This window comes from Astatotilapia calliptera, chromosome 14, assembly GCF_964374335.1.
Source record: "Astatotilapia calliptera chromosome 14, fAstCal68.1, whole genome shotgun sequence".
In the NCBI taxonomy this organism is placed as follows: Eukaryota; Metazoa; Chordata; class Actinopteri; order Cichliformes; family Cichlidae; genus Astatotilapia; species Astatotilapia calliptera.
The window spans coordinates 23,367,501-23,382,351 of record NC_137435.1 but is presented as its reverse complement, the minus strand read 5'-3'; the positions used below and the strand labels follow the sequence as shown (position 1 = coordinate 23,382,351).

The 14,851-nt window shown below is 39.3% G+C and overlaps 1 protein-coding gene across 5 annotated transcripts in view; it reads right to left on the bottom strand.

The window, feature by feature from the left end:
- Positions 1-14,851, bottom strand: part of b3gat1a (beta-1,3-glucuronyltransferase 1 (glucuronosyltransferase P) a) — an 88,769-nt gene that overhangs the window by 15,047 nt on the left and 58,871 nt on the right. For 3 of the 5 annotated variants that reach the window (XM_026192958.2, XM_026192961.2, XM_026192962.2), the window contains exons 3-4: positions 7,115-7,280; positions 1,147-1,289 (exon numbers count right to left, since the gene is read on the bottom strand). In XM_026192958.2, coding sequence (XP_026048743.1) covers positions 1,147-1,258 — 112 coding nt within the window. In that variant the 5' untranslated portion in view covers positions 1,259-1,289; positions 7,115-7,280. Of the gene's footprint in view, positions 1-1,146; positions 1,290-7,114; positions 7,281-13,963; positions 14,043-14,851 lie in introns of all 5 variants that reach the window. The other 2 variants (XM_026192959.2, XM_026192960.2) reach the window with 2 other exon arrangements.

The following is a 14,851-nucleotide window of genomic DNA, read 5'->3' as shown; positions in this document are numbered from 1 at the left end:
TATTGTGCCACAGCTCATGGCAATCTTTCACTTTTCTTCTTGAGCTCTAGTCGCACCTCCGGCATAAAAGGGGATTTTTTTCTGCAGCACAAAGATTAACACAATCTTCTGATGGCCAGATGTTCAACAGAGGCTGCCAGTGAGCATGCTGCCAATAAATCTCTAGCTTTTCTCTTTTAAAGGAACACAAAAGGAAGCCTGTGGACAGAGCTTGGTTAGATTGTCATTTAAAAAAGTTATTATATCTTTAGTGTATTCCATGAGAAATTAAAATTGCTTAACTATGTACAATTTTTTTTTTGGGGGGGGGGAACTTTTTATTTTTATTTTTTAATTTACCTTAGTCGTTAAGGAGCTAATCAGACTCTATTCAGAGGGTTTGAAGAACCTGCAAAAACATGCTGAGTCAAATCATGTGTAAGTTCGGTACAGACTCCCAAGCCTGTTTTCCTTGTTAACCCCTCTTTGTGCATTTCTGAGATTACAGGAATAGAGCAGATTGCTCTATTGATTTGCTGTTGCTTTAATTTGGGTGTGTTTATTCTGCAGGAATCTTGACATTTTAAACTGTTGCTTTTCTGGTTTGCAGAGAAGGCACCAGACACTGGTGAAGTTAATTAATAGGACACATTTATGCTTTTTAATTGCCAACAGTCTCTGAAATTAATTTGCAATGACACTGAGCCAATTATAACAGGCAAAGGTTTGGCTCAAATGCTTGATTGACACAAACTCTATACTGGATACTGTGTCACACCAAGAAGATATGGATTGATGTTGTAAGCTATGTGAATGGATAAGCTGCAGAAGGATTTAGTTTTATAATATGCAACTCTGTTCAAGTTATTACTAACAAAAAAAGAAAAATTGCAGCTTAGCAGTTTTATTCTGACAAACTGAGTATATGGAATAAATATAACTCCCAAATGGAGTGGGTATGCAACTCATCCGTCACTGCAAAATCATCCCTGACTGATGAGGTTTGCAGTGACCGGACAAGTGCTTTTCAGTTCCGATGAAGCTGATGGTCATGGCTTTCAAGTGTCTCTGTGTGAACAGCCTGTTGTCTAAACTTGAAGTACGGTGTTAAGTTCGAGGGCCCACTTCAAGTTCGATATCGTCAGTGGAGTGCAGCGTGCTGCGTACCCTTTCGGATGGCGAGGAGTGGAGCAATAGCGTTTTGGTGCCAAACGGTGATGAGCAGAGTCCAGGGTAACACGATCAACACGATGGCAAGAATATCTCTTCTCTTCGGCATCTCCAGGATTGGTTATTTGGCTCGGCATTACCTGGTGGGAACCGTGAAAAGAAAAAACCCAAACAGATATTAAAAGTCAGCCAGCCAACTTAGACTTATAACCTTCACCAGAGCAAGCTAACATATTTGTTTTTGATTAATCTCAGTTATTTGAAGAAAAGGAAATCACACTTGCAGGACCTTTATTATTGTTGACTGGCTTTTAAATAGCATTTAAGACACTCAAGGACTTTGTCTTTATGGACCTGACTGGCTCTCTGCAAAGCAAAACCTTCAGTGACTAAAACTGAGTAATAGCTTACTTACTGTTGTTCAATTCTATTTTGCCACAAATGCATAACGCTCTCACAGTTTTCAAGTGAAAGACAACATGATTACTGTATTACCTACACAGAATTTAAAATAAATAAATAGGGCCTGATTTTAAGCAGTAACCAACAAAGGGAAGGTCAAATCCATTGGAGGAGGCAATGCATTGACAGCTTGTGCCCCCTGCTAACCCAGTGAGCTCATCAGCGCTATCACTGCAGACACGGTGGTGACTTCATGCCCAGTGCTGAAAGTATTCACAGGCCAAATGGCAGGAAGCGATGTAACCAGACTGTGGGATGACTGTTTTGCAAATGTGCCTTTCCCTCTGAGTCCAGAACATTGGTTCAGACTTGTATCTCTTTGAAAGTTTCAATTTCAGCATGGAAGGAATCAGACATTAACTGAAACAGTGGCTATTATTCTGAAGTTCCTCTATTAATTACTTTGAACTTCAGGCTCAAGTTAAAAGTCTGGAATCAAAAAAGTAGGAACAAACTGCAATCCTGTTTGGAATTGTTACTGCAAAAATGTTCATGCTACAGCAGTGAAAATGAGACTATATTTGAGCTTTGGATGGGAGAAATGGCAAATGTGTTGCATCTGGAGAGACTCAGATGCAACACATTTGCCAACCTATTTGAGAGATCCTGTACTGCTGTTTTTGAATGGTGTTCATTAGTATGCTGTGTTTGGTTTTGTCATTTCTTCTGTCTTAAATTTTTATATTTACACCTACTTATATTTTTATCATTATACAAACTTTAATGCTGTATCAGGGTTCCAGTGGACATTGTTGCTAGTTGGGCTGTTTTTCCCTTCTCCATTTAAAATACAATATTAATATTAGGGGGGAAAAGTCTTTCAAATTTGATCAAGACTTAACCTCCTAGGACCTGGTGTCCACATATGTGGACATCACATTTTGGGTTATTTAGAACAAATTACTCAATTTTGCTCTACAAGGGCCTGATATCCACTTATGAGGACATTATACTGGTACTGTTCTATCCAAATTTTAAACGAATATCCTCATATGTGGCTCTCATTTTTCTTAGAAACAAAAATTAGGTAAAAAAAAAAAAAAAATCTGGTAATTCGTTGTTTTAACATTCATCAGGCCCCAATCAGCCCAAATATCAAAGAGAAATTAAAAATGCATGCCGTGGAAGAGTTCAGGTCTTAGGAGGTTAAAGCTTACATTATTAAGGGGTTGGCTAATGACTGACATATGGATGGTTGCACAGGAGTCTGTAGCATGTAATCATCTGTCTAAGGATAAATCGAGTCCCTAAATTGGATGCTTCAACCTGGTTTGTACTGTTGGTGTGTTTTGAAGCAATTTGAATGCAATTATCTGACTTTCTGTGTGGTTAAGTTTACCAGACAAAGAAGCCCTTGCTCTAGTTTTGGTGAGTAGTCCTACCAGTGGACGTTTTTTTATTAGTATGTCATTTATATTAACTAGTACATATCTATGTATGTGTTTCTGTGTATGATTTACTCATAGTTGATGATGATTAGAAACCAAATTAGCCATGTTAGATGAAAATGTATGTTTTTTTTTAAATCTAAATAACTTCTAAAACAGAAAGAAAGAAAGAGAAAGAAAGAAAGAAAAATAAAACTAAATACAAATTAATAAATAACTTCTGGCATCTACCAAATTTGGACCATAAAGCTAAAGGTTGTGGTTTCAGTGCAATAAAACAAGTGCCTAGTTACGGTTCCTAATGTCTGATTGGATAGTTGCTCTTCATCACAGGGTATAGCCAATCAAACTCAAATGTAAGTACACGATCAATTAAACCATTGTGTAGTTAGTACCGTCTACCATTTAAACATAATGTTCTCAATTAACATTTTAAGCACAACAATCGTGATTCATGAATGACACCAATTTCCTTCCCTCCAGCTATATTTTTGTTCAGCAGCTTGTCCGAAGTCTTACAGGAATTTTGTGTAGAAGTGCTGAATGAACACTTAATTGAATCAATATTTTCTCCACAAAAATAAAGTCATGTTTCATAAATGTAAAGTTTTATTTAGTCTTTCTGCTTTGTATTCCATCATTATATTTCATACCTCTATTATTACTGTTCTTCATTGACCATTTACATTGAATTTAAGGTCAGCAGTCCTGCCCATCTCTCCCAGGGTCTGTCTCTTATACTTAAAATGCTTGTGGTATTATGCTGAGCCCTAAGTGGGAAATGCAGATATTAAGTGATCTGCTCAATTAAACAAAGACTAAAACAGCCATAATGTGGGCACAGGTGTTCAGCGCATTCATTTTAGCTTTACACGAGAGAGAACAAGTCATCGCATTTCCCAGAGCGATCCTGCTCCCACTGCTGGGGACGGTGGCAGAATATTGTGGCTTAATGTAATTGTATATGCCAATTATGTTCGTTTGCTTTGTAAATAAATACACTATTAATGGCCAAGCCTTAGGTATAAACGCTTTTGACACAGACTCTACTCATGCTCTTTAGCCAGGAAAAGAATTGTGCGCTGCAAAGCTGTCTGTATGTTTGTTTGTTAATTTATTTCGATCATGTAAACAATATACAAAGTCCATTTATCAAAGAAAAGAAGAAAAAATGCTATATATTGCTTCACCTGTTCTGATTCAGTTACATATTGAAAAGGAGTGAGAAGAAGTACACACTTATTTAATCCCATCCCTTTGCCATAAGTTATCGGTCAATATTTAATCAGCTTCCTTACTGATATAATCTGTATGTACTTATTTCTTTTTAAGTAGAAAGGAAAATTACTAAGAAATACTGAAAGAACAGTAAGAAGAGGGAGGTGGATCAATCTCAATAGCGATGACATTGATACCAACACTGGTATTGGCATCAGATACAGTAGATACTAGGTACTAGGATCTAGATACTAGGTACATGTTTCTATCGTCTATAAAAATGTCTGAGCCTTTTAAAGTTGGCTGTTACTACGGTTTTATTTATATCCTATAGAACATTTAAACAAAAGTAACTGATCCAAAGTCCTTAACAGTCAGCCACATTTACAGATCTGAAAAAAAAAAACAGTTTCAAAATACACGAAAAGCTGAAAGCTGCATTTTAATGAGTTATCTCGTTATTGTGAAAAGTAAACTCGCAGGAATTTAGTGGTCATTAAAACAAATTTAATTGCAAATTGATGACTCATCTCATAAATCATGACACACTGCTCTCTCCTACAGCTGCCTTTATATGTTATAAGCATCAGTGTTAGCATCGGCAATACTAGCCCTGTGGTTACTTGGTATCACATCAGTACCTTCCCCATAGCCACTCATACAACATCAATGTAATTAAATGACAGATTTCTGTAATTTTACATCTTTAACTCGTATAATTTAAGCCCACAGAGCTGTGCTGACAGATTTCTGATGTTTATTACAACAGCATTTCTTTATCATGTAGAAGAAATGAGACGTATTGCACTTGTTTTTTCTTAAATGAAAATCTCATTGATTAAATGTGTGGTTAAATTTATCTACACTGACAGAAAAGGGAGTTTCACTGGTCTGGCCCACAAAAAATCAAAATGGGCTGTATGTAGCCCTCCATGTAAAATGAGTTTGACATCTCTGCACTAGAGGAAAAAGCTTGTGATTAAACTCATCATGTAAATCCTTTCTCAATATAAGACATCTAATAGTCAAACATTACTGCTACTGTTTACGTTTAAGTCGAATGGATTTCTTGGCCTCGCTTAGATGCCCTCCAAAATTTTAGTGTCTCTGTCTATGTCGGATTTACAATGATCAAATCATTCCATGGAACAAAGGCCAGTCTATTTTTGGAACTACACAAAAACTGTGATTGTAGAGCAGTGTTACAAGTTGACAACAGCAACATTCATCACAGCTCACCTTCAATTCAAGTGTTAAGCTCCTGATCGAACGTTAGACCCAGACTTTAATATCTTTTCTTAGAGCCCATTTTTGCCTGGAAATTATCCATCATTTCTTTTTTTTTCCCTCCTTTTTTTTTACAGCACATCTTTTGTAACACAGTCCCTAATTGTACTGTATAACATCATCAGGCTGATTTTCTCCAACTTAACAAAGCTCCTCTACAGCCACAGAAAACATTAATGATCTCTTTTTACAGGTTCAGAAATAGTGCTTATTTTAGAAAATTGACCAGGATCAAAAAATTTGGGTAGGCCTTTAAAAATATTGTTGCCAGGAGTCTGATGACTAATACAACTACACTGCTCAAATTTTTTTTAAAGGAACACTTTTAAAACACATCAGATATCAATGGAAAAAAATACATCAGTGCTGGTACCTATGCTGTTATGGTCTGGGTAATGTGTTAGGAACAAAAGTATTTCACAGGATTTGATGTAAATGAACATTTTCAACCTGCAGTGGGCTGAATTCAAGGACACCCTGGGAATCAAAAAGAAACAAACATTGTAGCAGGCTAGTCCATTTAGCCAAAATGTCATTGCAAAAAATTCAAAATTGTATTCAGTAGTTTGTAGAGCTTCACGTGGTTGTACACATGCCTTACAGCACCAGGGCATGCCCTTATTTGAGACCACACATGGTATCATGACAAATCTTGTCCCAGATCTGGACCAGGGCATGACTGAGCTCCTGAACAGTCTGAGGTGCAATCTGTGAGCATTGGAAAAGACTGAAACATAATGCCCCAGAGGTCTTCTATTGGTACTGGTCAGGCGACTGTGGGGGGCAGTCAATGGTATCAATTCCTTAATCCTCCAGGGGCTGCCTGCATACTATTTCCACTAGTTGTGCCCCAGGAGGAACCACTGAACCACTGCAGGGTTTGACAATAGGTCCAAGGGTTTTATCCCGATACCTAATTGCACACAGGGTGCTTTAGGCAAGCTAGGGAGGTCTGTGCGTCCCGCCGCAGACTGATCACCGAACCACCACCAAACTGGTTCTGGTATTCCGTGGCAAATGTCAATCACAGTGCTGGGCAGTGAGCACAGGGTCCACTAGAGGATGTCAAACCCTCAGGAGTAGATACTGGTCTTACTGATGGCTTATGGACCTTCTACAGCCCTATCCAGTAACTATCCAGTAGCTGCCCGTCTCCTGGAATGCCCGTCTCTTGAGATCTTGCTAGAAGAGACAGCAAACCCTCTTGCGATGGTACACATTGATGTACTGCTGTCTTGGAGGAGTTGGACTATCTGTGTAACCTCTTTAGGGTCCAGATATCGCCTCATGCTAGCAGTAGGGACAGCTAGATGCAAAACTAGTAAAAAAACCAGTTCAAAAAGATAAGGAGGGAAAAAATGTCATTGGCCTCCTGCTGTAAAACCATTCCTGTTTGGGGGTTGTCCCATTGTCTCCCCTCTAGTGCACCAATTGTTAATGTCATTAACACCAAAAAAGCTGAAACCGATTAACAACGCCCTCTGCTACTTGACTAGATCTGACTAGATCAGTATCCCAGACGTTTAATTGGCTTGATGCTATACTCAGATTTAAAAAGTGCTCCTGCAGTTTTTTGAGCAGTGTGTAACAAATGAAAAAAGTGAGCTCACCCACAGTTAGAACTGGATCATTGCGCGGCTGGGAAAGCCACACTGGAGACGAGACAGGCTACCTAGCGTTGACATCCTCCATGACACATCAGCCGACCATTTCCTTTTCCTGTTCCTCTTCCTCTGTCTTGTCCACTCACAGAGTCAGGAAACAGCAAGTGCACACCTGGAAGACGAGATCACTTTGGTTAATATGCTACAGCAATGCCACATTTTCTTCCCTCTTTGTGGTTTCACCATACTTCTTCCACTGACACTCAGTGACAGTCACCCAGGTTTAAAGCAGTTTGGACAGAGTCTAAGAGTCAAAAGCCTTACAGAAATGCTTTACCAAAGACACCCTCAGTGAGCACTCTGCTTGTGTGACATCTATTCATAATTTAACATCAAAGAGCCGGGGCTGAAATTGCTGCAGAGGGAAAGTGTGCCAGTATAATACAGCGAACTCTAGTTTGGATGTGCATCGTCCACGAATCCATCCCCCGTTGGTACACCACTGCTGTGCTTCACAATGCAGCGTTCTGCTTAATGCTCTGTATATTGGTATGTGATTTACTCGATTCATTTCGAACTAAATTGCAGTGACACAGACTCTGTATTTTATTCATTTTCGCCTGATATGGAAACTGGAAGATGGTTTAGTCACAACTCCATTGCCTGCCAACAGTCTGGGGTGGGGAATGTTACAAAAATAAACTGGCATCATGTCTTATTCAAATACATCTGAGGAAACGCTGCCTCCATGGAGGCTTGTGCTTCACACAGCCAGCGATGCCTGCGTGCTGCATCAGCACCACAACTTGATGGCTGAAGACTGTATTTTTAGTGCTTTATAAGCTGCAAAATATGTAGGTTTTGGGGAATGAGCAACGGGAGTGCTGGAATCATTTTACGAAGCCACACTGTTCTGTGAAAAGGCAAATTACCTGTGACCCAGTAAAGCAGAAAAGAAGAGTGTGTGCTTGATGTGCACAACATTTCAGAAACAACCTATTTTCAGGTAGCCTTGTTTTGTGAAGTTTCTCAAACTGAAATGTATCTGACGGGGTGAGGGGGCTGACATCATCGCGTGGAAAGAGGACTATATGTTCTTCATGCGTTGGTGCAGATTGTGCAGTATTTGTGTTTCCTGACAGCGACGAGCAAGTACTGTTGTGACAAAATAAACAGCTTCACCAGTAAAGCTTTAGAGTTGCTGCCAGGTACCGGCACGCGTACAAGCTCCCAATGACAGTGTTGTTGTTGTGATTTCTGTACAACACACTCGCCTTCCTCACTGCGATGAAGCTATAAACAGATTGAAACACAGTCGAGTTAAAACGACCTGCCAGAATCTCCGACCATTCCGCGGGCCATTGTGTTTTCTCAGAGTATAACATTTTGAAAAGTGAGGTTTGGAAAAACAAAAATACGCTGGCATACACTGTCTGCTGAAGGGAGCTCAAACTAATAATGCGATTGTGTATAGAACAGTACTGAAAATGGGTGTTTAGCGATATAATGCACATATTTCAATTTTAAAGTCTTGCAGTGTAGCACAGATGCTATGGTTGTTGGTTGGACTTTAGCAGCATACAATCAAGGGCCACTTCATTAGTTATGACTTCCTGATACCAAATTGGACCCACCTTTGGGTCTATTGGGTGCTCTATTGGACTGAGATCTGTTGAGTGTGGAGGCCATTTGAGTACAGTGAACTTGCAGCAGATGGCCGCCCCTCCCTGAGCCTGGTTCTGCCGGAGGTTTCTTCCTGTTAAAAGGGAGTTTTTCCTTCCCACTGTCGCCAAAGTGCTTGTTCATAGGGGGTCATATGATTGTTGGTTTTTTCTCTGTATCTATTATTGTATGATCTACAGTACAATATAAAGCGGCTTGAGGCAACTGTTGTTGTGATTTGGCAAAATTGAATTGAATTGAACTCATTGTGATGTTTAAAAAAACAGTTTGAGATTATACGAACTTTCTGGCATAACATTTCATCCTGCTGAAAGCAGCCATCAGAAGATGAGTACACTGTGGTCATAAAGGAATAGACATGGTCAGCAGCAGCAGTAGGCTGTGGCATTTAAATGACACTCAATTGGTTTTAAGAGTAAATATCCCCCACAACTTTACACCACCACAACATTGCACTTGGTTAGTGCAGACTGGATCCATGCATTTATGGTGTTTATGTCAAATTTTGTCCCTACAATCTAGATGTCACAGGAGAAAATGTTTTTCTAATTCCCCATTGTCAAAATTTGATGAGCCTGTATAAATTATAGCCTTGTTTTCCTGTTCTTAGCTGATAGGAGCAGCGCCAGTGTAGTCTTCTACTGGTGCTACACATCTGCTTCAAGGTTGTTGTGAATTCAGAGATACTCTGGTTGTAACAAGCGGTTATTTGAGTTACTGCTCCCTTCCTATCAAGATTGAAGCAGTCTAGCCATTCTCCTCTGACCTCTGATATCAATAAGACATTTTTTGCTCAGCACACTTTCCCGCTGCCGCTCACTGGACAATTTCTCGTTTTTGGACCATTCTCTGTAAACCCCAGGGTTGGTTGTGTGGAAAAATCCCAGCGGATCAGCAGTTTCTGAAATACTCAGACCAGCCCGCCTGAAATTCAGCAGTTTGTCTTGTGCATGTCTACATGGCTAAATGCATTGGATTGCTGCCATGTAATTAGCTGATTAGGTATTTGCATCAAAAAGGAGTTGAAGTGGTTGTTGAGTGCATGTCATTGGATATGTTTTGCTGTACCACTGTTTTAATCAGGAGTTATCTATGCGATATGTGATACTAGCACACCATATTAACACACAGCCAGTGCAACCAGCACAAGTATCATACACCCATACAGTAGTTACTCTTAAATTATTCATTAATGTATGCCATCATGTTGACTGATCCACCAGTTGAATTCAGACTGTTATAATTAGACTGAGCACAAATATCGACGCTCTTGTCAAAATTGTGTGATCATATTGTTCATCTGGATAATACGCAACCCTAATGCATGTATAAACAAGTGTTACATCTCTCACATATTCTATTTTAAAGTGTCTTTCATGTCCGGACAACAGACAAGACAACAGCAACAAAAAGGCAACCCCAACAGATACTGTAACTGCGTAAACGGGGGCCATAAAGAGGCCTCTGTAGCCCAAAAGCATGCAGGTGGCCGGTTAGCTTCGGTGTAACTATGTGATGGAGCAAGAATACAGAAAGTCAGCTCCATGGCGCTGACTGGAACAGCCAATGGCAGACAATGAAGCCTGACAGCCTTTCACATCAGCTCGAGTTAACCAGCTGTGAAGGGAACACCTGCCACTGATTAATAAAGAATTACAGCAACAATGCCATGTGTGAAAATTGCTGTACTGATTGTTGAACTAACAACATTAGCCCCAAAAGGTGGAACAAGGAGGTGAAACATCAGATTATTCTGTAAAGGACTCACGTATGTCCAAAAAAACCCAAACCCATCCTCAAATGTTTTGCCATTTTAAATGTGTTTAATGCTCACTGACTTTAAAACTAATGGGTAATTTATCTCACATTATTACAAAATAATTTAATTAATTAAAAATAGTTAAACTTCATTTATAATAATGCAAACACTTATAGTGAGTTACTTACTGAGGAGTGTGGTTGTGCATACTTGATTTTTGTAATACAAACACTTGCTGTTAATCTTAATCTCACATATTTTATTCAGTGTTTTTTGATTATTATTATTTCGGCTGCACGGTGTTTAGACTTGGACTCTTGTGCATAATGTTGTTTGCAGTGTTTGTGTTGCAAAGAATGGAGTATTAATAGGCCACCATGACTGAGACTCCTGTAGTGATTAATGGCTCCCAGTCAGCGTTGTTGTTCAAATGTTAATGAAACCAGTGTTTCCGTAATAGTGCGGTGTATGGGACAAACACATCGGACAGGGATCTCTGCCTCCTAAAACTTATTGTAGATAATCTGAACAGGAACTCGTAAGTTTCTTAAAAAGCCACAAGCCAGATAAGGGATGTCAGTAGAAATAGAGTGATTGTAGAGAACCTTTAACAAAAAAGGCAATAACCCTGAATTGTGAATAATGCAAAGCTACTTTAGTGAAGTTCCAGAATAATGTAGCTTCCTTACTTATTTTTATTTGCATATGTATGTTCTGTATGTTTATGCCGATAGTCTATCGCCTATCTTGGCACTACTTGCTCACACTTCTCCCTCCTTGCTCTGTGTCTTAGATTTATAAAATCCCATCTTCAAAGATGAAGCAGGGGCATGTTTCCAAGTTTGTAATCAGTCTGCCTCTGAATTCTGAGCTCCCTTGGCCTTGAACATATCCTATTTCTCGAAGACCAATAATAACACCCTTCTCTGTTTGCTTGCTTCGCTGTAGAATCGTGTTGATGTACTCTCCAGGCGGTGGGGAAAAGAGGCTCTCTGGAGACAGTGTGTCCTAGTATGTCCAACTGCTCGTTTTCCTTTATGAATTCATTGGTCTCTGACCAACTTGGTAAAGCCCAGAACAGTTTTCAAGGATATCTAGGGAATCTCGAAGACATGCCGCTGTAGTAGATCAATATTGATGTTACTGTCATAGCCACAAAAAACAGCGTTGCCTTGAGGTGCTATTAAATTAAATATTAATTTTTATGTGTGGGCATTGATTCAAACAGACTTAATTGCTTTTGAAGGGCATTATGCCAGAAGTAGGTGATCTGTCTATCTCTGATACTTTGTTTCTTACGGAGTCTTGTATAGCACGTCAATTCAATTCAGTCCCAACAATAGTCGCCTTCAAGGTGCTTCACCAGGTTAGTACATGTTAATGTTTTTTTTTTGCAAACTAACAGCTTACAAGGTGACAAGTTTTAATGCTGTTTAATGCTTCATAAAAACTAAACAGGAAACAATAAAGTGCAGACTGTACTGCATAACACTGTACAGTATATCTATGTAGTCAATGCATGACTACAAAGATCGTGAATCCTATGTAAAAGCCTTTATGACATTCTGTAAACAAGGACACTGCTTTGTTTTGGTTATCAGGCAGTTTTGGAATGGATTTTAATATTTTACTGATCACATTTCAACATCATGTGAAAAAGAAAGTTTTGAAGCTTTAAAGCCATAAACATGCCGCCCCTTCTCTCTAAAACGAGGATGTCAAGTATGTCAAGGACTGCACAAAGCCCTGTGAAAACTTGGTTTTTCATATGACATGTAAAGCGCTTCTTGGCTCTGACATATACTGATGGACAGCCTGACAGTTCAGGGTTAGGAGCCTCTCAGCTCTGGCTGATAAGCTCAAAGTGGCACAATCGTTGCCATGTTGTATGTGACTATCTAAAATGTATATTTTTATCTTTGTTGTGCATCTTATGTTTATTTTTGCAGAATCAAGTGCCGTGTCCTCCTTCTGTTATGTCTCTGATGCTACTCAGGACCTAATCTAGCAGCGATACCAGAGTTCTGCCCTGCACCCTTCTAACATAGTTTATCACTGTAAATTGAACCACAACACTTCAAACTACCCACTTTGAAGTATCTAATATAAACTCTGGATACAAATTGAATTATTATCATTTAATTTGCTTTCAAAATACATCATGTACAGATTCAAATACCTGATTAAAAAAAACACATGACATGTACATTAGGGGTGGGTTTTGATTATCGATTTATTGATTAAAATCGATTCTAGCTTGGATTACGTGATATCGATTCATTAAAATCCTGAATCGATTTTTTAATATAAATTTATTTTGCCCGAAACGTGAATCTCAGGTTAAACCGCACTAAATTTCAACAACCACCAAACAGCTAAAACAGTAAATGAGAGCAGGAACACGGATTCTGCACAAAGATGTAAACACAAAGCGCGGACCCGCCGACGGATCAGAATCAGTGAGATGTGCCTTTCTCACCCGACGGCACGTACACGGTCGGGGCTGAAAGCTGACAGCTCGCTGATCCTGATCCGTCGGCGGGTCCGCGCTTTGTGTTTACGCCCTTTTTGCGCTAGATTCAAAAGCTGCAGGTTTTTATCTCTCTCCAAACAATATTGACTGAACCAGCAGCAAAAGGAGATCCAAACTACACTTCACATAAACATCGTCATGAATTCCCTCTTATTGTTTTGCTGCCACCACGATAAAATCACACTTCATGCACAGCTCTCTCTCTCTCTCAGTATACTTCAAGAACAGTTTCCCATCTAAAAATCTCTGTTTTCTGCATTATTCGCTTGCTTGTTATGCACAAGTCTACCGTTGTTTACAGCGCTGTCGGCCGCTGTTATTTTCCTTTTACCTACTTCCGAAAAGAAAACCTAATTTCTGCCGTTCAACAAGCTTCTGAACAAATGTAAACTTTTTTAAATTATGCAAAATTGCAAAACGCTCAGCTGTGTCTCTAAAACCTCTGTAACTTTGCTCTGCTTCACTTCCGCAGCATCAGGTAATGTTCACATGTTGATTAATGGTTTTCTTTCATTTTTGATCTACTGCAGAATATTTTTATTAAATCCCAGGCCAGGAAAATCACCTTCATGTTTTTCTGTGTTTTATCCTCAGTTACTTTGACACAAAGGCATCTGCTGTGACGCTCACACCTTTGATAAAGTCTCGCAAGTGTCAGCTTTCTTTTTATAGATATAAAAATATGGAAATGTACTGATGCATGATCTGAATTATAATATTTCTGACTGTCTGAGGCAAAATTTCCCCGAATCGAATTGTGGATCAAATCGATTTGGGACCTTGTAAATCGGAATCGAATCGATTCTAGAAATCAGTGACGATACCCAGCCCTAATGTACATTGCTAGTTTATCAAATCACACTTGCTGAGCAGTCTTTACCTTCAAAATCAATCTCTCGGCTTCCCCTCACGTTCTCTCTTTCTTACATCATTCCCCATCTCAGACTCTGTGTTGACCTCTAAGAAGGAGAACAGAGATGAGTTTGTGTGTCATGTCTGCTGAGCTGTTTCAAACGCTGAATTTGAAATTACCTTTTAAAAAATTGCTCAGATTATGCTCATTTAATTTCTGTAGTGTTAACTTGGGTGCAGAAGTGCCAAAAACATCTGAACCATGAACACAGCACAGGCATGAGATGGGAAGAGGGTGTGTGCAGACAGGATCATCTGGTCTGCGTGTCTCGGGACTCTGTTTTGGGTCGTTACATTCCCCTTTAACCCCTGAACATATGCCATTTTTGAAAACCAATAATAACACCCTCTGCTTGCTTGCTTCGCTGTAGCATCATTTTCATTTACTCTTGAGGCAGTGGGGAAGTCAGGCTCTCTGGAGACAGTGTGCCCTAATATGTCCAACTGCTCGATTTCCTTTATGAATTCATTGGCCTCTGACCAATTTGGCAATGCTCAGAGGAGTTTTCAGGAAAATCTGAGGAATCTTCGAAGACATGCCGCTGCAGTAGATCAATATTGATGTTACTGTCATAGCCATAAAAAACAGCGTTGCTTTGAGCTGCCATTAAATATTAATTTTTATGCATGGGCATAGATTCAAACACGCTTAATTGCTTTTGAAGGACATTATGCCAGGAGGAGATGATCTGTCTTTCTCTGATATTTCCTTTATTATATAATCTTGTATAGAACATCACCAGGTTTGTATTTGTTGATAATATTTTATGCAAACTGACAGCTTATAAAGTTACAAAGGTTTTTGGCAGTTCTTTTTTAGACACTAGCTGTAACATTGGGTTTCTGTTTCCTCTTG